Source organism: Conger conger, chromosome 5 (assembly GCF_963514075.1).
Source record: "Conger conger chromosome 5, fConCon1.1, whole genome shotgun sequence".
In the NCBI taxonomy this organism is placed as follows: Eukaryota; Metazoa; Chordata; class Actinopteri; order Anguilliformes; family Congridae; genus Conger; species Conger conger.
In genome coordinates, this window is record NC_083764.1 from 15138476 (window position 1) to 15162276 (window position 23801).

Genomic DNA, 23801 nt, shown 5'->3' on the forward strand with positions numbered 1-23801 from the left:
TTGGGCAACTTTTCCCAATTCCCAGTTTATGGATTAGCCCCATGATAGGGATTTGAGTCTCCACCTTCTCAAACCGAGCAACGGACTTAGCTATTGCAATATGGCTCTCGGTAAAACCAGGAAAAATTATATTAGTGGAGAAAAATACAAAAAAATTAAAATAAATTGGCATTCAAAGATCCACAAACTTGCAGTGAATAGTCCCAAGACCAACCTTGAATCTACGGTCAGAGGCAATTAAAATAAATTTGGTCTGTGGAATACCGATACCTTAGAAAGAAAACGTACAACGGCATAACTTTCCAGTTATCGGAACTCAAAAAGGAATTAATATTTTCTGGCTACTGTTGAGCTCAGAAATCTTTGAAAAAAGAAAAAAGGCTCAGAAAAATTATTTACATTAATTAAACTACATTTTAAGAGTGACATTACCCTTAAATGTTCTGAACAACATTCCTTGTGGTTTGTCTAATTCAACCAACCCAAATATACAGATATAACAGCCAGCTGAACACCCCTCCTGATGTTTATGTTCTGGCTCACTGGAGGGGGCAGAGGCAGTAACCCTGCTGCCAGTCCCAGAGAGCGGACCCTACCTTTCCGCCGGCTCTTGCGGAACTTGACCGCCCCCAGGTTGACCAGGTTCATGCCATAGAGGTTGTAGTCGATGAAGAGCTGCAGCAGGTAGGGAACATGGGACTCGTGGGGCTGGTAGCTCTTGTTCATGACCGCGCCGCCTTGTAACAGCTCACACACCCTGAAACAGAGGGATTCATGGGTTAAGCGTGTGCACCGATGAGAAGGGAAAGCGGTTTCTGTTATCCAAGGTCATCGTTACATTTAAGAGCTTGGTTTAATTCAGGCATAAAAGGCAGCACTGGAGTCTGCACCTTCACCAATCACCATTACTGGAATTCACTGCACAAAGCTGAAGAGCCTTGTAACGGAGGGAATGAATTGTTCACGGACTGAATGGCGAGAAATGTCAGAAACTCCAGCTAGTTCTCTCTCACTGCCTTCAGAATCAGTATAATCATGAACAAAACCTGCTACCTTGAATCTGTATGCCAGTGAGCTTTACCGGCGTTTAGCAGACACTCCTATCCAGAGCGACTTGAACAACTTCCTAATTTTTACACGGTAAACCCCTTTATACAGTCAGATATATGAAGCGCCGTGTGCAGGGTCCAATGGCAGTGTCCTCTCGGGGAAACGAACCCGCAACCCGTTACAAGCCCAGTCCCTGAACCAATACACTGCCCCAGTATTACGTCACTGCCACTCTGTGGCCTTGCAAGGCCCTTGGGCTCATGTACAAAAAAAAACATGGCTACACACAGCAACCACTCAAAAGGCCCGCCAAGCCATTCATATAAACCAGTGGTCTCCAACTGTGGTCCTGGAGAGCTACAGGGTCTGTTGGTTTGTGTTGTTACTCTGTACTTAATCCATTAGAGCAGTGATTACCCAGCTCTTACCTCACCTGGTTACTTGTGTCTCGACTGGGTGCTGACTTTAAGGTGAAAACAAAAACCCAGTAGCTCTCCAGGACCAGGGTTGGAGACCATGGATATAAACCCACATTAACATGCACACAATGTGAATACAGGCTGAATCGTGTGGAAAGAAAAAAGAAAAAAAAAGAAGAAAAAAAGGATTCGTTCTGTGAAAATCTGTGGTCCTAACCACAGCTCTTGCACATAAACTCTGCATACGGAGAAAAGGATGCTCACCTTTTAACCATCTGAGGATTGTGGAGATAGATTTTCATGAACTGCTTCTCCTTTGCATGGTATCCGTAGAAAGGCCTGAGGGAAAGAGACGATCAGTCGTGTACGTGTCCAGACTGTGTTGTGTTGGCAGAATCCGACTAGACATCGATATTATAGGACAACTAGCCTGCTTTGCTCCAAACCTCAGAGGCAGAATGCCTCCCCTTCTATTTTGCTTATAGCTGAGGGGTGGTTGGGACTTTAACACAGGGCTTTTATATTCCACCGTGAAACATCTTCACATCTGAACTTCATAAATAAATAAAATACCACATGAAGCCTCCTCTTTTGCGATCCTTCTCACATTTACTCTTCCTAATAACACCATTTCATCTTCCTGTAAGCCATTACAAGAGCCTGCTGGAATAACCGTGTGCTTTGTTTGGCTTCGTGTCCAGTCATGTCCTGGGGAAGACAGGCAAATGTTTTCCGTATTAAATCAATGGCAACGGATCGCTGCACTGCGCAGTTTCACTCTATTCAAGGTAGAAAGAAACGAAAACGAAAGCCAGACAAGACATACCCATGGTTATATTCTGCTAATGTGGTCGCAGGTGAAAATCAAAGGCTCAACTGTTGCCTTGTGCATCTCCTCTTTAGGCTTTTTGCTCATGAGCCCCTGGGACATATACTGTATTAAGATTCAAGACAGAGGTGCACTCAACTGTGAGGCAATTGGATGCTGCAGCTTATAATGTTCAGGGGTCACAGACAGGGGGTAAATATATAATGAAAAAGTAGTAAGTAGAATCTATTATCACATTTTTCATTATCAGGGTGTTATGCGCTCAACGGTTAGCAGGCTGTAGTGCTAGGTCAAGGCACTCTGTGAATATTCTAGTGCGCAGTTACTCTTCGTGGTTTTAAATTTAGATCTATTATACAATCACCAACACTAAATATTTAGTTTTGAACCGATCCCATGTTGCTAATCTGGCCCCAAAGACCTCCAGACATCTTATATATTCATAACAGGCATTATAGTGTATTATCCGCACAAATATACACAGGGGGAAAAGTACTTTGTACTACTGTAAAATCTGGGACAGCACAAGAGATGCAGGCGTATGAATGGACTTACATCCCGGACACCAACGCAACCTTGAAGACATGTTGCGCACTGGACGAGGGGTTCCCCATGGACACGTTGAGGGCACGGTCGATGCTGTAGGCCACCTGGCGGAGGTAGCGGTCGGGCTCCTGTCCGTAGCCATCGTAGGGGACGTAGATGTAAGGGAAAATACCATGGAGGTGGAGGCACGTCTTCTGGCCTGCAAGACAGGAGAGCAATATTAAGTACAAAATACATAGCAAAAAAGAGTCTTCAACCCATAAAATATCTATTTATTCCATTCTTTTGCTTAAGGTTATTATTCTATTTTCATGCCCTCCTTGATTTCAGTACCTTCCACTTGGACATATGAAAATATTAACAAATGTTAAGATGTTTATCTAAACATATATAGATTTATATGAATATGATATAACATTTCTTATGCATAACGCACAACGTTTTGAAATATGAAAACATGTCATTAAAATTGCATGGATGTTGCCTGGCATGATGTGTAAAGGTAGTCATGTTAACAGTCTCTTTAAGAAGGGGAAAAAGGCTGTTGGTTCCAGGGTTACAGTTAATGGGCAGTCTCTCTTAATGGCCAGTATCATCTTAAGAGTATCTCATTAGCTGAAGTATCAATGATATTGCTTTTTTGGCGATTTGCCCCATTATTGCAAGGAGGATTAGTGATTGCAGACCAGTAAATCATCATAGTATGCAGTTTGCACCATATCATCTGAATGTATACTGCACATATAATTATAACAATAATCATAAATGTTATTTATATAGCACATCTATGCAGCATATTTATTTATAAAGCAGGTTCCAGCTACGCCTCCTGCAGTCCTATTTCAATTCAAACCGGCAGTTATGCTGTATCATGACCAAAATGTACAAAAATAAAAACACATTAAGCACAGGACAGAACATTAGAAAGCAAGTAAAATTCTTTTTAAATAGATTAATCTGGGTTGTTGAGATCTAAAGGTCCAATTCCCCATTTCGGTTCCTGGACAGTTTTATATTGTTTTTACGATTATAGCTGTGTTCAATTTGACTCCGTATAGTACAACACAATGAACTACATAGGCCAGTAATAAGGTCCATTTCTAGTTTCACAAAACTTATGAATGCCCCTAAATAACACTATGAACACAGTTATCAAATTAAACGCAAAATGATTGCATAAAAGCCTAGCTGTAAAACTGTTTGAATCTTCCAACCACTAGTGGGAGCTAGCCAAGTATTGAGCAACTGGCATTAATACACTTTAAAAGGCACTCCCTGTTTGTCTGTCCAGCAATGCATCCCCTCAGGCATGTATATGGGCCTGCCTGTGAGCCACTCTCAGAGGATCATGGGGTTACAAAGGGCCCAGATGTGTAGAGTGGGGAACACAGAACTGGATTTGCCGCAGGAAGGTTGCAGTTCCAAGTCCAAACAGAGTGCTGTTTCTGGCTGACTTCAGTAAACAGCAAACATAAGCAATATGCACTACATGACTTATGATATCTAACAGATGATTTAGATCAGAGTTTCCCCAAAAATGTTTGTCTTTGCTGCACTTGATTAATGAATACATTTTCTGTGACCAAACTACTTGTAAAAGGTAGTCTTTGTTCAAATCTATTTAAATAATTTTATTCCATATGGCACTGCCTGTGCATTGTTCAACACATGTGCACGAGCCAGCAGAGTGCTGAGTTTGATTAGAAGGAGCGCAATATGTGCGTAATATGTTTCTGCTCTGTATCTCACCACTCATCTCAACCTCTCCGGTGGCCCATCAATGCGTCTCTGCTCGGAGTTCATAACCACTGAATTAGGTGAGACTGTGTGAGGAGACAGCCATACCAATAGCTAGATTGTGCAGTAAAACAGAAAGCTTGCAAAGTTGCAGCTGCCTTTAGGTGCAGTCTTAGCATATCCCTGCTTTAATCGGCTGAGAAAAGGCTTGAGTATGTTGCTTGGAACAAACATGGACATGTGACACTGTAATTGGCATGGTTAAGGCCATTTTTCAGAAGCAGTGAGTGCCGTTCAGAGTCCATTCTACTCAGAAACAGGAAAAAATTATAGAAATTTTAAAAAAAGGTAATAGGAGATCTTAAATTAATGCCAAAAAGGTACATTACCAACCAATCAAAATGAATGCAGCATCGCTGTTTGCCGACAGGACAAAACAATGTCAGTGAATGCAAATGCACTCTATGAGGAATAATTAATCATCGCAGCATTACGAGCAGTAAAACAGCCAATTGAGGGTTTGTCTGAAATAGAGAAGGGCTAGAATGTGCAATATGCTAGAATTTGAGCAAGTTGTTTCAACCTGAACCATGGCAAAATCTTTACGTTAAATTTACAGCAAAGCAGATTGTGAGATTGAATGATGTAAGCATACATAAAATCAGATGCACAGTCTACAAACACGGAAATATTTGCATTTTTTCAGAGCGGATTCATTTAAATCTGCCAGTGTAAAAATCAGATGCGTTGTTAAGCCGTTAAAATGTAGCTAACAAGAGAAAAGCAAAATCGGGTTTGCATTTCAGCCGACTCATGTCACAACCAGACAGGTCTTTTCTCCTCACTGCCACATACAATTAAGAGCGCTGCGCTAATTAGCTTGGTAAGGAGTCGTTTATAAAGCCGGCCCCACAGGCAGACAGAGCCAGAACAATACATGGTCTGGTCTCCGTATGTTTACAAACAAAAAACAAACAAAAAACCTAGCCCTGTGTGTTCATCCTTTCACATTAACCCACAGTGGGGGTGGGGGAGGGGGGCTACAGGTTTTAGCAGGACGGGACCCCCCGAGGAGTCCGGGGGGGAAAGGGGTCGAGACACAAAGTTGAAACAGTGACTCCTCGGTGAACCGGTAGTCTGAGGCGCACACAAAGGCAACAGACTGTCAGAATTCTCAGGGCAGTCCTTAATCATTCATGACAGAAACAACCGGATATACAGACGAGACATAAATGGACAGTGGGAGCACATCTGCACCTTTCATAATGGCTTTCTACCGCATTCTGTGGTACGCGCGTAGCACAGACGCTCCCTATTATCCTGGAGGCTGCAGCATCTGCTGACTGTACTGCTGGACAGGACCAGCATGGTACCTAGAGACCGTCCGCCTTGCGCAGACCCCATGTGTCTACAGTCTATTACTGTAATCTATGACTCTGCGTTTCTACACAACCAGCTGTTCAAATTTGTATTGCAGGAATTTATTTATACACCTTGGCATTAAATATTGCAGATAAAACTGAACAAAAATAGACTGGTCTTTGTTTTGTTTTTAGGTTGGAACCGCCTTAATCCCATTAACAAACCTGGGTTGTTTAATGGCCTCACGTCTTGAAAAATGTTTGTGAAATACAGTTTCAAACACAAATTAGTCTTCGAAGGCATCTGGCTCCCAGGACCTGCTTATGGGTAACTCTGATTAACCCTTGAAAATCTTCCTGTTTTCAAGGAACTGCACTAAAAATGAGTAAATCTATTTTCATTCTATGTGCTGATAGAATAAAAATGAAGCATCCTCCTCCTTATTCCAGCATAGATATCGCAGATATCATAGATATCACACACAGTGAATGTGTTAATAATCAAGTGTGTTAATTAACTGTGGACACGTTTGTTAGAACACTGATGCAGTTCATTGAAATATACATTTAATATCACGCGTGGCTGCACCACACCACCGCAGCAACACATCGACCTATGGAACATACAGACATGTCAGTTGAAGAACACTTCTGAATCAAATCATCCTGGTCTTTTTAGAAAAATGACGATACATATAAACAACTGAACTGCTGAATGAAATGTTTTTCCCCTCTACTTCTTCAGAAGTCAATCAAGGCTGATGATTGCAAATGGGAGGAAAGGGGAGGGACATAAGAGACCTAGCCAATTCTTTCTCTGAATGAACCTGAAGCACATGACTGAAAACAGACCACATGCAGAGGGAGCCACAGTCTCAAGGATCCACTCAGAGTTAAATTACTGCTCTACTCAGTCAGTCCATGGTGAAGAGGTTCCCGCAACCTGCTCTCTCAGGACTACAGCGTCACAGGGCCCGTCTAGACAGCCACACGACTGGGAACGTTTGTACAAACAGACGAGCTTCCCTCTCCACCGGGACCTTCAAAGACTCCCTCCTGACTTAGCACTCTAATTCGGCATCTCATTCAACACAGTTACCCGACTGTCATCGCCATCCCTGCCACCATCTATACCGCAGCCAGCACCACCTATAAAACCATCACCTATAGCAGGACCCAGTGGCATGCAGTATTACAGCTGTCAATGGGACCATATAAGGAAAGAACCAACAGAGCGTCTCAATCAAAGGAGAGCTCCCTGAGCATCGCACGGAAGCGCAGAGCCGGCTGCAGCCAACCAGGAGAGGGCAGGCAGTGGAGCACGCCCACAAGGCGCCGTTAGCGCTCTTCAAACCCTCGGCACGCGCACTGCACAGCACTGCACTCCCCCCCTCATTGCCATGCAGAAATATGCAGAGCTGCGATAAAGGAGAAAACCCACAGCACGCACTCGGCCTTATCACACACATCATTCATCACCGGGAATAAACTGCAACCACATGGGCAAATAATAATAAAAATGAATAAAACTAAATAAATAAAAAAAAGAACACTCTGTTTGTTCCTTCTCTCAAGACAAATATTGAGAGGGACACTTGCAGGACGGGACCCCCCGAGGAGTCCGGGGGGGAAAGGGGTCGAGATACCAAGTCGAAACAGTGACTCCTCGGTGAACCGGTACAGTCTGAGGCGCACACAAAGGCAACAGACTGTCAGAATTCTCAGGGCCCGCTTGCACACATGCTTGCACGCGTGTGTGTGTGTGCGTGTGCGCGTGTGTGTGCGCGCGTGTGTTAACTCAGACATATCCCCGGCGCCATTGGCGGACTGCTGCAGTTGCTAGGCAACCGCGCTGGTGAGCACAAGCTTGGGCGCAGACAGAGGGGAAGGCATAAACCAGTCATTCTTTACACCCAGCTGGCCGGGGAGGCGGGGAGCGATATCCGTCTCTCAGGAGCTCTTCCTGTCGGAGTACTCCCCGGGCTGCCCGTCAGCTGCCGAGCCGCCGTGCTGTTTTTCTTCCAGTTTTTATGAATGAACGGGAGCCCTGAGGTGTGCCTGCAGTGGCACCCTGACTGGGGGGGGCAAGCGGCGACGGACCAGGTGCACGTGCTGCTCAGTTCCGACAGCTCTCCGGCCCCCTCCCTCCCTCCCTGGGTTTCGCCGAGCGTCAGAATGACTCAGCATTCCGGCAGCTTCCTTTTACTACTGTACCCGCTCCTTTATTACTGTACCCCGGTGGGGAGACGGAACCGCCCCAAAAACTGCATCCTGAATAAGCGCCGAATGGAAGGACTGAAGCCACTCCTCCCCTCCCTCTGTACTGGACAGCAAGCCCTCGGCAAGCAAAGCCCGCTATTAGTAAAAACGACCATATTGCGTGCCACGCCACCTGCACTGCTTGCCCACTGTAGAGACCAGGGCCCCGTATAACAGCGCTACAGTGTGCCATCGCAGTCTCCTTTGTTAACCCTCTCCTGCTGAGGCTGAAAGGACTGTGGAGCTCTCAGTCTGAGTGGAGCTTCTCCAACTGCAGCAATGCAGAGGCCATGAAAAGACACCTGCTGCTGTTCTATGAGAGCACAAATTCCCAGCGAAGGCAGTCGCTTGGACGTTCCAGGCTTTTATAAATCATTCTCGGAGACCGTTTATGGCCAGTTGTGTGTTCCGTGAGTCTGAATACTTTCTTTTGAAGGGTTTTTGTTGTTTTTTGTTACCAAAAAGGTAATTTCAAGCTTGTCTGAAATACAATATCAATAAGCTTAAAAATGCTTATTTGTAGTTTGTGCTAATCATTAACATTTTAAATAGTCTGGTCATATAATCCCTACCTTGAACCTAAAAGATGACTGCTGGTGAAAGAATCATAAAAAAGACTGCACCATCTCTGTAGCCAAGAACCACATTCATGCACAAAGGGAATATACGTAGAGGAACAGTATATGAAGCCTACTCGTGTCAAAAAACTGCTAAGAAACCTCCTTTCACATCCCTTTCCTCAAATCACCAAAGCTGGCGTTCCTGGGTATCACAATTCTAAAACAAACAGTGGCAAATATACAGTGTACCTGCAGAACAAAACAAAATCAGGGAGGAATGTGGAATGTCTGTCAGTGTCCAGCTAAAACTAGTGGCATTTGCTCCTCCAACCAACAGGAGGAGCTACTGTGAAAAACCCCCTGGAAGCAAGACTACTGCATTAAACTTCTGATTCCATCAACTCCTGTCCACAACAGGGTTTAACACGTTAATGCGTCCATCTTATGCAGACCGACAGCTCCATCCTCACTAATCCAGCGGATGCATCGGCGCAGTAAAAACAGCAGACATAATCGCAGAAGCAACCACACATGCACGCATGCGCTCTACGGTGCAGCCACAGAACCAGCAGTGCGACGCATTCTGAAAACGAATATGCGCCGCATGAACTCACATGCCAATCAATAAGGCTTCCGCCAGCGGCGTGGGATTTTCACCATAATTCATCCTCCACTTCATTTTTTTTAATGAGTTAATTGCAGACGGGTGATTTATAACTCGCCGCTGCAGTACCAGGTCGTTCCAAACGCATTACGGCGAGCATCCGAACAAAAGCAGCCAGTCTTTTCTGCTTTTGTTTTTCGCTCATTAGCGTGAGCATTAATCTTCATAAAACATACCGGGTTGAGGTCGATTCGCTGCACTGCACCGGATTGTTTTTACGGTATGATACGCGACTGGCGCGATGGCAGGGGGAGGGGATTTGGGGGGGGGGGGGCGATGTTTGGGCTCCTGAGAATCATATTCATCCTGCCACCGGAGGGATCCTGCAGCACAGGAGGGAACCCTCGCCTCCCCCTGCAGAGAGGAGAGGAGGGGGAGACACCTCCAGTGCTCCCCTAAATCACACACCCTCGCCAATGGATTTCCTCCAATCTTTTGGCTCACTAAATTAACTTGGGGTGTCCTCGTCAGAGTAATCACTTTGCGAAAACAAGAAATTTACGCCTCGCTTTATAAACCAATTAACCAGGGATCCTACAGAGCCCTCGGTCTCCTCGTACCCTGTAGTTAGAGCCGGTCCGAGCGAGACTATTGAAATCCTGCCAGGCTTGCAATTTATGAAGCTGCGCTCTTGGGAGCGTGCCCAAGACAGGATCATGGAAGTGAACGGGACTGGCAGAGTGGTAGAGGAAAATGCTAATTCCCTCCTCACTTTATAGGGGTGGTGCATGGAGGTGGGAGTGGTGCAGGGGGGAGTTGGCAGTCTGCGCTGGCACAGATGCCGGGGTGAGAGAGGAGCTATTTTTGTCACAATCAGCACGAAGTCTGCTGACCTGCTGCAGAGGATCCCAGGGCACGAGGGGGGATCCTACCAGGAGGAGGGGACAGGATACAGCGTTTTATTGCCCAGCCGTACTTACACCCCGAAAGCAGGGCAACCCAGCACACCCTTCACGTACACCAGCTGGGGAAGGCAGCCGGAGTGCGGAACGACTCCTTACGAGAGGAACCCAGATTAAATGGCACGGAGGGTGGGTCAGCAGATAAAACAACATAGGGTACGTGCCTGGGTCAGACATAACAAAAACTTATGAGCCAGGTCACCACCGTAAGGTCAGCGAAGGGCCACTCAGTATATGCTGGGCGTGTCGAGGCAAACGATTTCCCCAGAGTTCACTTTCAAGTAATTGAGGCTGTTAACCGGCACGGTGTGCCTGCCGCAGCCCCCCCCCCCCAGCCCAACCCCTCCCCTAAAACAGCATTGCACGCGCACAACGCCGCTGATTAATCGCTTTAATGAAAATTAAGCAATCAGTTCCACGCCTCCCGATGACTGTTCTAATCACTTTTCATCTCCTCCCGTACGACTACTTGCAAAGAGAACAAAGGCACTCATCCGCAGTGCCACTTCACACATTCAGACGGGTCGTTTTAAAATGCAAACAATCTCCCCGGTGACCTGGTGTTGTTCCTCTGAGGGGGCTGCGTTTGATAGTGTAGCCTGCTTTTCATGCAGAAAGTGTAGGGCAATTCATTTTTCCCCAGCTTGGAACAGAAGCTTGAAAGGAGCCAGTGTCTTTATGGAGGAGGGGGAGAAAGCTCTTGGACAGGAAATCTATTAGGACAGACCTGCAGGTGCTATCCCCTGCCCAAGACGATGCACGGAATCATCTGCTCCAGACAAATTCTCAAACATTTTTCCCAAATCCAAACCTCCCCCACCCCCCACCCACCCCACCCCACAGCCAGCCATTCCTCACCTAACTTACACATACAAATTCCTGGGAGACTCCTGGGAGTCAGAAATTCCCCGTTTATGAGATACTTTTTCTCAAAAGGCCCACAACCAACTGCTGCTGGTGCACCGACAGTGGCATTGAGTTCCAGGCTTATGAAAGGCTCAGGTTTTCCATGGTCTGGGGCCCGTCCCTTTCCCGTCACCCATCTACGGCCACGAGGAGAAAGGAGACTTCCCCGAAACGCTGAGTCTGACTGTGTGACTGGCTCCTTCATGCCCCTCTGTATTTCTTCATTCCACGAGAGAGATGCGAATTGAGTCCAAAACCCTGCTGAGACTCACTGTCTGCAATGTTTACTGGGGGCCCGTTTCCAGCGGCAACGCCGTTTTGGCCGGGAGCCGGCGGACAGAGCATCCAGAACGGAACAGAGCCCGGCCCCATGTTGTATTGATTACACGCTGGCACAGGAGCTCAGAGAGGAGCCCCTCTGCGCAGCTCCACCGTGAGGCCCTGAGGGAACCGGAATCTCCACGGTGTTCCCTCCCATCTTAGGCCCCCTGTCATTTTTGCAAGGCTCAGCCCAGGCCTACACGTCGGGCCCTGCCCGTAGTGCCACCCTCAGGTCCGAAGGGTACATGGCACCTCGCACTCGCGAAAGACAGATGGAAGGCATCAGGGAACATTGCGTGCCAACTGCTCTCCCCTCACAGGGAAGAGCGGGGTTAGCTGGGAGTGTCTTCAGCTGCAAGAAGGGAACTGTACAGCAGAACTGTACATGAGTCAGTTAATCCAGAACGCCATACACGGAGCCCCAGCCTTAAATATGCATGAGACTCAACAGCTGGGCCTGTCCAGCTTCCCAGAGTTTTGCAGGGGACTCGTTAAAACTTCAGTTAAAGCACACCCAGCAGGCTATACATCATAACAGAACAGCTGGAGCGATATACATCATAATGGCACACCTGGACTGGTAATATCACCATAACACCCCGCTGCCAGCACCACATTCAGTAGTCGATACATCATAAAAGCTGAACTGGACAGATATTACACCAAACTCAGAATACACCGTAACAGTGCTCCCAATGCGTATAGCGCTTCACCCAAAATACACTTTAACCATATATCCGGACTGGTACACATCCAGTACACCCATAACGTACATCATGACAAGACACTTCGTAAATGTAAAAGTCCAAGCTCAATCAGTGTTGGCCTAAATTACAAAAGCTAAGCAACAGAAGAATGGAGCGTTTCTTTAAGCTACCTTTTCCAGCTTTACAATTCCGGTACTTGTCATCGCAACACCCGCACGTCTTCAGGTTCACCCTATTGGACCCCTGCCTCTGCAACCGTAGTAATTAATTTCAGCTGTAAGATTCCATAACCTTTCGGATACTCCTCCCATCCATCTCCGGGGGAAGAATATGACTCGTCTGACAAGGTGCAGTTCATTCATCAATTGCCGGCGAAAAGGCACTAACGATCCCTCTCACTGATTAACAGTCGCAGATGAAGCCTGGCGGCGGGAGGCGGGGCCCAGGGAGAGGACCCAAAATGGCTGACCAGGCAGACGCACCCAGACCGATCGGAAGGGGTCACTCCATGTTTGCTCAGATTAGCACGGGCTCAACGGTCACCTCGCAGTGACCCGCCACCAGGACACTGGTCCCTGTGGGGACGGGGAGGCGTGTTGGGGGATGTCCGTCTGCAGGTCACGGGAACTGCCAGAGGGCTGTTCACTAGGTCAGGCAAGAGCATGCTTACTAAGAAACAGAGCCTCTCTACCGCATCAAACATTTCTGACATCCAAATTCAAATCCATATCATCTTCTTTTGACATTAACATTTAGCACATTTCTCCCCCACATTCTGCATGGAGAATGCGTAGTGATTTCCCATCGGAGTGGAGGCGGCGGGGAAAGGCAGATCGAAAGCAGCTGGGGGAAGCACTGCGGCAGCCACAACACCTCCACAACCTTCTTACACAGTCGCTCTCTCCAGAGCACACCTCACGCCATCTCACCTGTCACTAGCACGCACACGTTCGTCAGGGATACAGTGGGATTGGTTACAGTAAAAGAACCACAGCAAAGCTGATGCCACCGTGGGAGACCGTGGGCACCCGTGGGTTCCTGCTGGGCTGGTGGACCATCCACACCTGAGAGAGCTCTTCTGCCGTGCACAGATTTGGGGCTATCTAGCCATCACTAGGAATAGGGAGGAGCCTTTGCTCATCCATAAATGCCTTTTCAGACAAAGGCGGCATTTATTTGTCATTATTCTGAGCAGCAATAAAGAAATGAATGTGAACCAACAAAAGAAAGAGAGAACGGTAAAAATATCCCCGTCATTATTTTTTTTTTGACAGGGATTTTGGGCCAGTGCGGCAGGAGTGGTAAATGGAAGCTTTTACCAGATTGGTCCCTTGAGAGGGGAGGGAGGGGTACTCCTCCATCTCTGCAGCAGCGAATAGAGAGATGTATCTGCTGAATGCTGCATCTCCCTGCTGTCACCTGTAGCCGTGTCTCCCACCAAACCACCCCACAACTTTTCATTCACGGAAAGCAGTCTGCTTTAGTTATCAGCGTAAATGGAAGAACCTGGTCCACATCTTCCAGACACAAAGCAGCATCTTTTTATCCAAAACGATTTCTCTCTCTCCCTCTCCAATTAATGACTGGGCTCAAAGGGAGGACACAGGTGAGGGTGAGCAAGTGTCCAGGGAGATGGAGTGAGGCCATAACTGAATCACCGCCAGGATACTACTACCATAATAACATGACTTCCACCGCTGAAGCCTGAAGGGCAGGGATAGGCACTAGAAAGAGAGTGAAAACTCACCTTTTTAGACTGCCTGTCCCCACGACATAGCAATCCCTCCCCTTGAAACCTTTAACCTTTTACAAGGTTTATAGTATTTTTATTGTTTCGAGTAACATTTTATCGCTTCTCGTAACCTCTTCTTAGGGCTTCTTATGGATGTAGTCTGCATGCATTTAGAATTTGTACCTTGGTTAACACTTGCACTGGTGCCTTAGTTTTGTTGTGGCTTTACTTGCTGGTCTGGGAATGTGGTTATCGAGGTCTGACACTACAGCTCAAGTTAATCAGGTGCGTTTTAGCCCTCCATGCACACATATGCAGCCACCTGTATGGAGCACATGCAGGCAGCTTGTGTATGCCACGCACCTCCACAGGAACTTTTGCCAAATATAAGGCCTTACTCAGGCAGGCCAACTAAGCTAAACAGTGTTTTCCATAGTGGTGGTTTCTTTATATGGATCCCCTTCCTAAAGCTGAAGAAACACAATCACCTAGGCCAACAAATAAAAATGTTTTTAAAAACAATAAACCCCACCACCACAAATCTTTAGTGGCTCTCGACAGGATCAGAGCACTCGCCATAAGCACAGGTTGAGCCCAACAGCAAAGACGTCACAGGTTCACATCTCTACAATATTAGACAGGGAGCCTGCTGCAGTGGTCAAATATATATGACTGCATGATGCAGGAGGGGCAGGGTTTCACATCAAACCCCTCCCACTGTTATGTGCACTTGGTTAAAAACAATTCCGGCTTTCCAGTCTCTCCGATGGACTAGGGGGTAGGATGTGTTATGGTTGGGTTTACGCTCCTGCAGACTGCAGTCAGAAGCCTCTTAGATATCAGTTGTTGGAAAACAACTGCCTCCATCCAACCAGGTTCAGGCTGCCACAACAATTCTCCAGGTGTTCACAGGCTACCAGTCTTTGTGCTCATTCCAATTGCTTATTTTTTCCACTTTTTTCCTTTCTTTGCTCCTGACACAGAAATTGATCAAGGTCCACCATATTTAAAGACATTCTAACCACTTGAATTTTCCATCTAGGAGCTAGAAGTAGAAGTTAGGAACACCCAATTTTTCCTTTGAGCAAGAAAGCATCAGCAGATAATTTACAGCAGAATTTAATCGGAATGCCAGACGTATAAATGTTCGACCTGTGGATCCACCTCTCCCCATCTGCCATGCATCCGCCGCGTCTAACTGACCATGGCTTCGAAATGACGTTTGAAGGAGCATGGACATTCCATTTGACTAATTCACATTCTCGATTTCCATGTCCTCATTTCTTTTTCTTGACGCTTTTCCTAGCCTCTCCCAATGGGTGGAACTATGAGTAGAAAAAGAGCAAGGAAAGGAAAAAATAAGCGATTGGAATGAGCCCTCTGCATGTCATGAACCTTTCCTCAGTCTGCCATTTGTACTGTGTGGCCTAGGGTGCAGCTAAGCTGGAGACATTACCCCCTGACACACTGAGGCCCAGATTCCAGGCTTCGTTTCAGGAGCATCTCGACAGACTGGATGTTGGCCCGAAGCTTTCAGCGATGTGTCTGTGACCCGCTGAGCCGCATCTCGGCCTGCTGCTAATCTCCGCCACCGACTCACACTGTGGTAGTATGGCCGATGATCGGCGTGGTTCAATATTAGATAGAGGTCTGACACTAGCTTAGGCCCTGTACATGTCACACACCCGACTCACTGCAGGGAGCTGTGGAAGCCCTGGGAAAGGGAATGCAAGGCGCCACGAGTTACTCACTCAGAGAACCTGCCGGCTCTGGGCCAAGCCTCATCGCCGGTGAGCGTTTTTCGAGTGGCGCGGTGGGTGGCAGGAGACAGAGTGCCACAGACCGTGACCGGTGGCGTAAGGAGCTACTACACTGCAGTGACTGTCGGACCTCTGAGACAGAGCAGACAGGCGGAGGCTGTGATCGTGGCAGGCACGTAGGCAGGTTCAGCAGGCACTGCTGAGTGTCCAGTACAGGGATGACGCTACCCTTTGCTGGTGCCAAACAGTTTCCCTGCTGCTGTGAACTCCTGGGCATAGTTGGCTAATGACACGGTCTCTGAGTGCAAGTCTGCATGCTCTCAGTTGAATTAATCAGAAAAGAAACTAAAACCAAGACATAAGCTAAATACGACATTTACAATACAGGCGTTTTTAAAAATGTATTCAATAAACATCGTTTAAAGAAAATTCACTTGGAAGGACACTGCGTTAAATGTTTCAGTATCGTACACTACGAGCTTAATCTTTGAGCTGAGCCAAGCAATAGAAAATAGATTTTTGCTACAAAATTTCTCAGAAATCTCAATGGCTCTAAACATTGCAATGTTCCTTTCGAGGACACTAAAACCTGCGTCCCTTGGGCCCTGATGTTTGAAATCAGCAGAAAAGAAAACACAGCATGGTTCTTTTAATAATCATGCAGCCAGAGTACAAAGCTCGGTGCTTGCCACAAGACTCCACCATCTCTGATTGCTTTTTAAAGATGTTCACCGCTTACTAAAGCAATACAGCCTGCACTTATACAACGCCGCTTTTAAAATAAAATTATTCAATTTAAACAAATGGTTCAAACAATATAAAGGTTTTGTTTGCTGACCCATTTAATTTGCATATCTCAAGCAATTTGGCAGTCTGTGAGGCTCAAATGCTTCAGACATACACTGAATAAAGTGCATGTCTGAAAACCCAGATGTACTGCGTTTGAGGGAATTCTGGGACACCGTGCTCTGATACCTTTCATTGTGATGTGAATAAGCCGGATCTGTCATTCTTTACCGCAGAATCCAGTACAGTGACATGAGAGAGTGACCCTCAGCGAAGCAGCAGGGGACTAGCAATGGTTTGACGTAGTGCCAGCAGTTCACGGTTTCCTTCAATATAAACCAATAAATCTGTCCCTTTTTGTTTTTACAATTTTACGATGTACAAATCCACGTATCAGCACTTTTAAAATAAACATTTCAACAACATCGTTTTCTTTTTCCTGACCATTTCAATTTAAGCTGCTTGATTAGCCTAGAGTAAAAACACAGTTTGAAAATAACCGCGAAACATGGGCATTTAGAGAAAATAATGCAATAGACCAACAGAGCTGCGCAGTCACTGTACTGGAGAACTACGTTTCCCATGAAGCTGGTGCGGGTCGAACACAGGTACCCAACAGACCAGAGCAGTGCTCCTGTCAGGGAACACGCTGACCGAACCGTCCTTCCATGGGGAACACTATGGCCCAATTAAGCGTTGCCAATGTGTTGTGTCACGCGTTCAGGGAGAATGTGTGCTCCAGCAGCTAGCGCCACCCCCATGCCCGCCAGTTTACACAATGCCTCTGACTAATTAGGAAATGGTCCCTTTCACGTCAAGGAGGAAAGAAGGTTTAGTTTAAAAAGGACAAGAACTTGAATGGCCTGAGTATCAAAGGACGCTTTAATTGTGCAGAATATGTCTCACAGCGGCAGAATAGTGTCCTTAGAATCGTGGAAAAAACCTTTTCAACCTACCATTTTACAGGTGACCATGAAAAACATGCTTGACCACTGCTAGGCTAACAGAAGACAACTGATGTGTTGTTGTTGGCCCCCCCCCCCCAAAAAGAAAATCTTATCCATCTAGATCACATCCCTGGACAGCAGATTCAATCAAAAATTATTTTCAATGAACACTTCCACAATTTTATTTCCCATTGAAATACAGAAAAATGTCCTTGAAGGCATGCACCATAATGGGTCTTGCTTTCCAAACGTTCAGCAGTATGTCAGGCTAGGAGAATACAGATGATTTATACGCACTGATACAGCAGTGCCACCAGCTCTAACTCATTGGACAGCCGAATAAAAAAGGTCCGGTGCGACAGCGGCTATCAAAGCGCAATCTGAGACTCGAATCTTAGCCGCTCGCACGTTCCACAGCACCAGAGAGAGACCGTCTGCTGTGAAGTGGTGTGATCAAGCGAAGCGGGCCAGACAACAGCACATTTTCCTTTAACATGTCTGCCTGCCTGCCTTTTTTTATTTTTTTCTTGCTCGAGTAAATTTGATATTCATGGCATGCCTCCCTGCCACACATCAGAAGGCGTAGGGGAGGCGGGATTGGTGCATTAGGCGAGTGAGAGGTACACGTGAGCGGTACACGCACGCACGCGGTTCTCTGCAGCTGAAATACTGCTGTGGAGACGAATCAGGGTGCAGTTAAAGGGGGGGGCAGCTTACCCATCTCTCCACACAAAAACAGATTTAGACGCTATTTTTAAACAGGAGCTGTGAAACATAAGCTTAGGGAATGCTGCTGATTTCTAAATAAATGCTTATTGCGTGTTTTCATGCTGTCGGGTCAGCGCTTATGTGTAATATGCGTTTTCCCATGCTATACTCCCACAGCACTGTCAGAAGCAAGCTTGGTTGCATTTCAAAAACAAGTCGTGCTATTTTTAGAGGCAGCCCTCCAGACCCCCCTTAAATAGGCCTATTTTCAAACAGACTGCATTGAGGGCTACAGCACTAAAAAAAATTGACAATTAGGTTAGTTCCAATGGACGGAAATAAGGAAATAGGATACGACAACCGGTGGCTTTAGAATAACACATGATAAAGGTGCACGGTTTTATTTATAAACATTTGTTTAAAAGGCAGAGGTCTGTCTTAGACCAAATCTTTTATGATGGAGGCAGTTTCCATAAAGGCTCCACTGAGTGATACCAAAATGCACTGATGAAAGCAAATTTGCATTCCTTTTCCCACTACTTATGCGCTTCTTTTTGTGCAATTTAGCCGTGTCATTTACATCCAGATATGACTTCCAGCAGAGAATTATGGATTCCAAGCATTCTACTTTACAAATCGTAAAACCTCGCCACCAAAAATCTTTGGCAATTAAAAAAAAATTAGCTTGTAATCTGCCTGAAATTACAAACGACACTAATGGTGAAAAAGAGACGCGTCTGATCTCTAAAAAAACAGACATACAGGTGAGAGCTCTGTCCCAGAATGCCTTGTGGTGAGTCTGCAGGGCCTGGATGGGTCAGGGTCAGGGCAAGTCACAGCAGACTCTCACGTGCGCAAGCCCAACTTCCTGTTCTCCACCCAGATGCGGTGACTCAGACAGACACACACAGTGTGTTCGTACTTCCTGTGGTGTCTCCCCGGCGTGCTGCATGCTAGCTGCAGCACAACAGCTGGGACAGAGAAGCCCTTCGTGCTTCGTCTTTCCTCAGTCCGCGTCCGGCGACGAGAGTGAAAGCTCATTTCCAGTCCCAGTGTAGTCACTTCCTGTCCGCCTCCAACACAGCCGAGGGCAGAGCTGGAGCCCTGACCAAAACGCAGAGAAGTTGGCTCGCTCGGGCCCGGTATTAACCAATCAGAGCCTGGGCTGTTGGAGAACAACTGTGCGGTGTCAGAGTTTGGCGCGGTGCGGACAGGAAGCAGAGACCCCACAGGGCAGCGCAGACAAAGGCCTTTTAAGGCCTGCCTGTGAAAACGGTCGCAGACGCGAGTCGATCTGGGGCCGTGCGGAGGAGGCTCGGCCAGTCACAGGCAGCGCCGGACAGCGGAGGCATCGAGCAGCCGAAAACACATCCTGACCCAACCCCCCTTTCCCATACACACACACACACCTCACCACTCCCCCAGACCCGCCTGTGTGGATTAACATGGCACATCTATCGATCAAGTCTCTGCTCCGAGACTCCAAACAACTCGGAGCAGAGAAAGAACCTTCTCTTTATAATTCCGTGTTAAGCTACCGCACACCGTACAACAATGGCTCTTCTCTAAGCCAATATAGCTCTCAGAAGCACTGGGTCAGTTTCTTACCAACAAAGATGAACGGTACATTTACCCTCCCCCCACACTGGCTCCCGCTTTAGAGTTTACAGGGCAAGGGGAGGCACTACCACAGCTACACCACCAAGACAAGGAGCAGGCACATCAATAACCTGCCAGTCCGAATATTCATCAAGCATGTTCCCTACAAGCTAATCTATCAACCCAGACACTCTTTAACTCTGACCCACACCTTCACTTTGGATCTCCGTACTCAGTATGTAGATGCAGCGTTCATTCATAATTTATCCAGGTTAGTCAATTCTGAGAAAATTGATGGCAGATTCACAGGAGAGGGGGAATGCTGCTCCATAGCACATAAACTGGGCCTTGCCAAAGTCGGAGGGCTCGAGAAACTCTCAATAATCAAATTGGGTGAGAAATCATTTTTGCAGTCTACAAATTCAATGGATGGATGAAGAACAGCAGCTCCTTTAGTGGTTGCTGTTTTTGCTCTGGAAAACAGCAACCACTAAATGTGATGTAATGTAGTAATGTAATGGAATGGAATGTACCGTAAAGCAATGCCTTTCAGATCACCATAGAGACGTGCAGAGAGGGGAGACTGGGGTGCACACTTGGGACTGGTCCTGTAAGCGGTCATATTCGCACTAGTTTACATTACAAAAAGCGGGCAGAAAGACCCTTCCCCTAGCATGGCAAGGTCTCTGCGAAGCACACTGTGGCAAATCACACCAACGAGGCCTAATGGCACAAATATCAGGATTGCCGGGTATGAAAACAAAGAAGCAAGATGTAATTTGAGATCCAGTGCATGTAGTCCAATCACATTTCCATTTTTCGTAATGCTAAAAAAGGCAAACATTATTATTGTGGTCACGGCTCCGTAACACGGTTTGCAACCCTCTAATTCCAGCCGAATTAAGGACGTGGGCCGTGAATTAAGACGGTAATAATAATAACAACGCAGGCCCGCACGTGCTCATTACGCGTCCTTCCCGGATGACTCACGGTGAGGCCGGGCCTTGCGCACTGCCTGCTTCCTGCGGCCGGAGGGATCCCCTGGCCACGGTCCGAGCCGGAGCCCGAGACAGGCCGGCAGAGCCTGGAGCACGGGACAGTGGGCGACTGGAGCTCTGACGCTCTCGTTTGCCTTCAGAGCTCTCTGCTGCAGCCGCCTTAAAATCTCTATTGTCGAACAGCTCACACCATCAATCTGCAGACCCGCCACTGCAGCAGGGGTACCTCACGGCAAGAGCAGGCAGGAAAGCTCCGGGCACCATGGAGGAAGCACATTCATTGGAATGTGTTGCATGAGGGCAGCATTAGATGGGATTGGTTCCATCGGGCGCCCAATCAAAAAAAGGAGGAGGTGGAGTCAGCATTCAACAGCCTCGTATGCTGAAATGGCAGCCAGCCAGCAGATTTGGTGTGGAGGTTAGTGTCATAGTCTCTGCTGCGGGAGACCTAGGTTCAAGGCTTACCAGTTCCTTTACTTTTCTCTATTTTGCTCACCAAAATAAAAATAAAAATACTAACGCATTATATTTTTCAGCTAAGTCCAAGGGGCTTGGAGAAAGGCAATCTTAATTCCTCTCGCTCTGTACTAATATCTTTTGTCTAACAAAAGGGAAGAATTAGTCGTTGACCAAACAAAATATGCTGTCGGTCTTAATGGGAAATCAGGCCTGCACTTCCTACTGAAAATGATCCAACCACCTTAGGTTTTTGATTGGACACCTGATTGGTTCTATCACATTGCACTTTGATTTGATATGTTTTGTGTTTCATAAATCTGGACGGCGCTGGTTCAAACTGCAGCCAGAACAGCATCGTCCAGGGCAGAGGGGTATTGGTCGGCAGGGTATCCCTGACTACATCAATCTTGTGACCCCGCTGTTCCCTGCCTGGCAGTCACACAGTAACCATAACAACAAGGGACAGTTGACAGCTTGCAGTGACTGCACTAATTTTTAAAGAAAAGCATGCTAGTCTGCACTCCCCTGGAATTGAAGATGATGTGGAAGGGATGAAGCAGGCCTAAAATTATGACTGTGCATTCAAATTTGGAAGAATGGGAATACATTTTAAACAAATAATTAAACTATCTTTCTACTGAGAGAATTCCTATGTCCATAAACTACTGCATGGATCCACTTACACAGGATGAAAACTTGAGGAGTTAGGGTAGGGCTGCCCAACCCTGTTCCTGGAGATCTACCAACCTGTAGGTTTTCATTTCAACCCTAATTTGGCACACTGGATTCTACTAATTAGCAGTAATCAGTGAGATCGCCGTTGAATGAGGTGTGCTTTGTTAGGGTTGGAGTGAAAGCCTACAGGATGGTATATCTCCAGGAACAAGATTGGCCAGTGCCAAGTTCGAGCACCGGCTCAGAACAATGCAGCAGTAGCTAATTCAAATGCATGAATAAAATGTGTGGTCGTGAAGTCACTGACACCAAATCACACAGGTAGAATAACTCCCCACATAGGTGCTGTTGGTAGAAGGTTATCGTTAGCCATACTGTAGACAGCACTCAGCTGAAGAAGTTAATTTAGCAAATTCTCGCAATGTACTGCCCTGTCAATCTTAAGAGGAAAACGACCTCATTCTTACTTTTTAACATAATAATAATACAAGTCTGGAAATTACAAATATTAAGAACGGAAATGTGCTGGTCTGTTAAACTGTTTTGAAATGTTCATATCAAATCATTTAGACCAGAATGAATTAAATAATTTTTGCTTGTGAAAGAAAAAAAAAGCCCAAACAAAAACGGAATTGTTACTGAATTGTGATGGGGAAATCTCTCAAATATACAAAGGAGGGGATTTGTCCATGTTTCCTATTTAAATAATGCCCTCCATTGGCAGGCCTTCAGTATTCGGTAGATTGCTCAAGGCAATTCAAAAAGGTAACCACATTTTCCGACAATTTCTATGCAACAAGGTTTTTCATGCTCAAGAGTTAAAAATATAAATAAAATTCTTCACAATGATCCTACAAAGGCTGCCCACATCATGAAAAAAACACAATGCAAAAGACTGGAATTGATTGATATCTTGAGGATATGGAAAGTTTGTTTTCAAAACTCAGAGTGCAGTGGCCCATCACGGAATCCTAAAACCCCTTGAAACCAGATAACTTTGTGAAAGAGTTCCAAAATTCCTCTAGCGACACACAAAAGCTTACCACACAGGCCTAAAGTCATTTCGGAAGTACTGGCACATGCTTGCGAGCAGTACATTCATCAAACATTGAAAAGGACATAAAAATCATTGATCAAATCATAAAAAAATAATGCAGCAGTATGGTGGAGGGCCACAAATATCATCACGGAACAGACAGGTCGCGTTAATGGTTAATAAAGCCAGGCACGCCAGCAGAGAGGGGGGTCAACAAGGTCTCTGCTCCTAACTCTTCAAATAGGCTTTTAAAACTGCTAATTGCCACCGCAGTCACGAGAGATCTCGGCCCAAGTTTCTGCACAATAACATCACAGGCTTGGGAGGATTATCCAGGGCACCGACCAAGATTCCCTTTTGTATTTTATGGATCTATGATTTGGACACAGTACACTTGTGCTAAAACGTTGAAGCTACTTCTGGAAGACCAAATAAAGCGTATTTGTGAATTAAAATATTCCAGGCACAGTGATATGCAGCATTCCCTGAATGCTTTACAACAGGGAAAAAAGGATTCGAATGCCATCATACAACACATTCGGATGATAAATAAACAGCCTGAAAATGCTAAATAACACAATTAAAATAAAGACGGGAATGTCATTTCTACAGAGACAAATACCTTCCCACTAATGAACCATCCAGTCTCTAAATCCCCTCCATTATCCTGTTAATGGATATGGGAGGAATTCCTTCAGATGGCATTAAAGTTTCCCGGTGTGATGAGTTTGTGGGGGTTGGGGCCTCACGATTTATCAATCCCTGTGTTCGACTGCTTGACCTCTCATTTCTGTCAATTGGTTGTGCAGTGCACCCACCCCCCTCCCTCCCTCCCTCCCT

General features: G+C 46.3%; 1 protein-coding gene across 2 annotated transcripts in view; it reads right to left on the minus strand.

Annotated features, from left to right (window-relative positions):
* The window catches only part of rev3l (REV3 like, DNA directed polymerase zeta catalytic subunit), a 58113-nt gene that overhangs the window by 28542 nt on the left and 5770 nt on the right, over nucleotides 1-23801 (minus strand). For both annotated transcript variants that reach the window (XM_061241397.1, XM_061241396.1), the window contains exons 2-4: nucleotides 2854-3043; nucleotides 1734-1808; nucleotides 597-757 (exon numbers count right to left, since the gene is read on the minus strand). In XM_061241397.1, the coding sequence (XP_061097381.1) occupies nucleotides 597-757; nucleotides 1734-1808; nucleotides 2854-3043 (426 nt within the window). The remainder of the gene's footprint in view (nucleotides 1-596; nucleotides 758-1733; nucleotides 1809-2853; nucleotides 3044-23801) is intronic.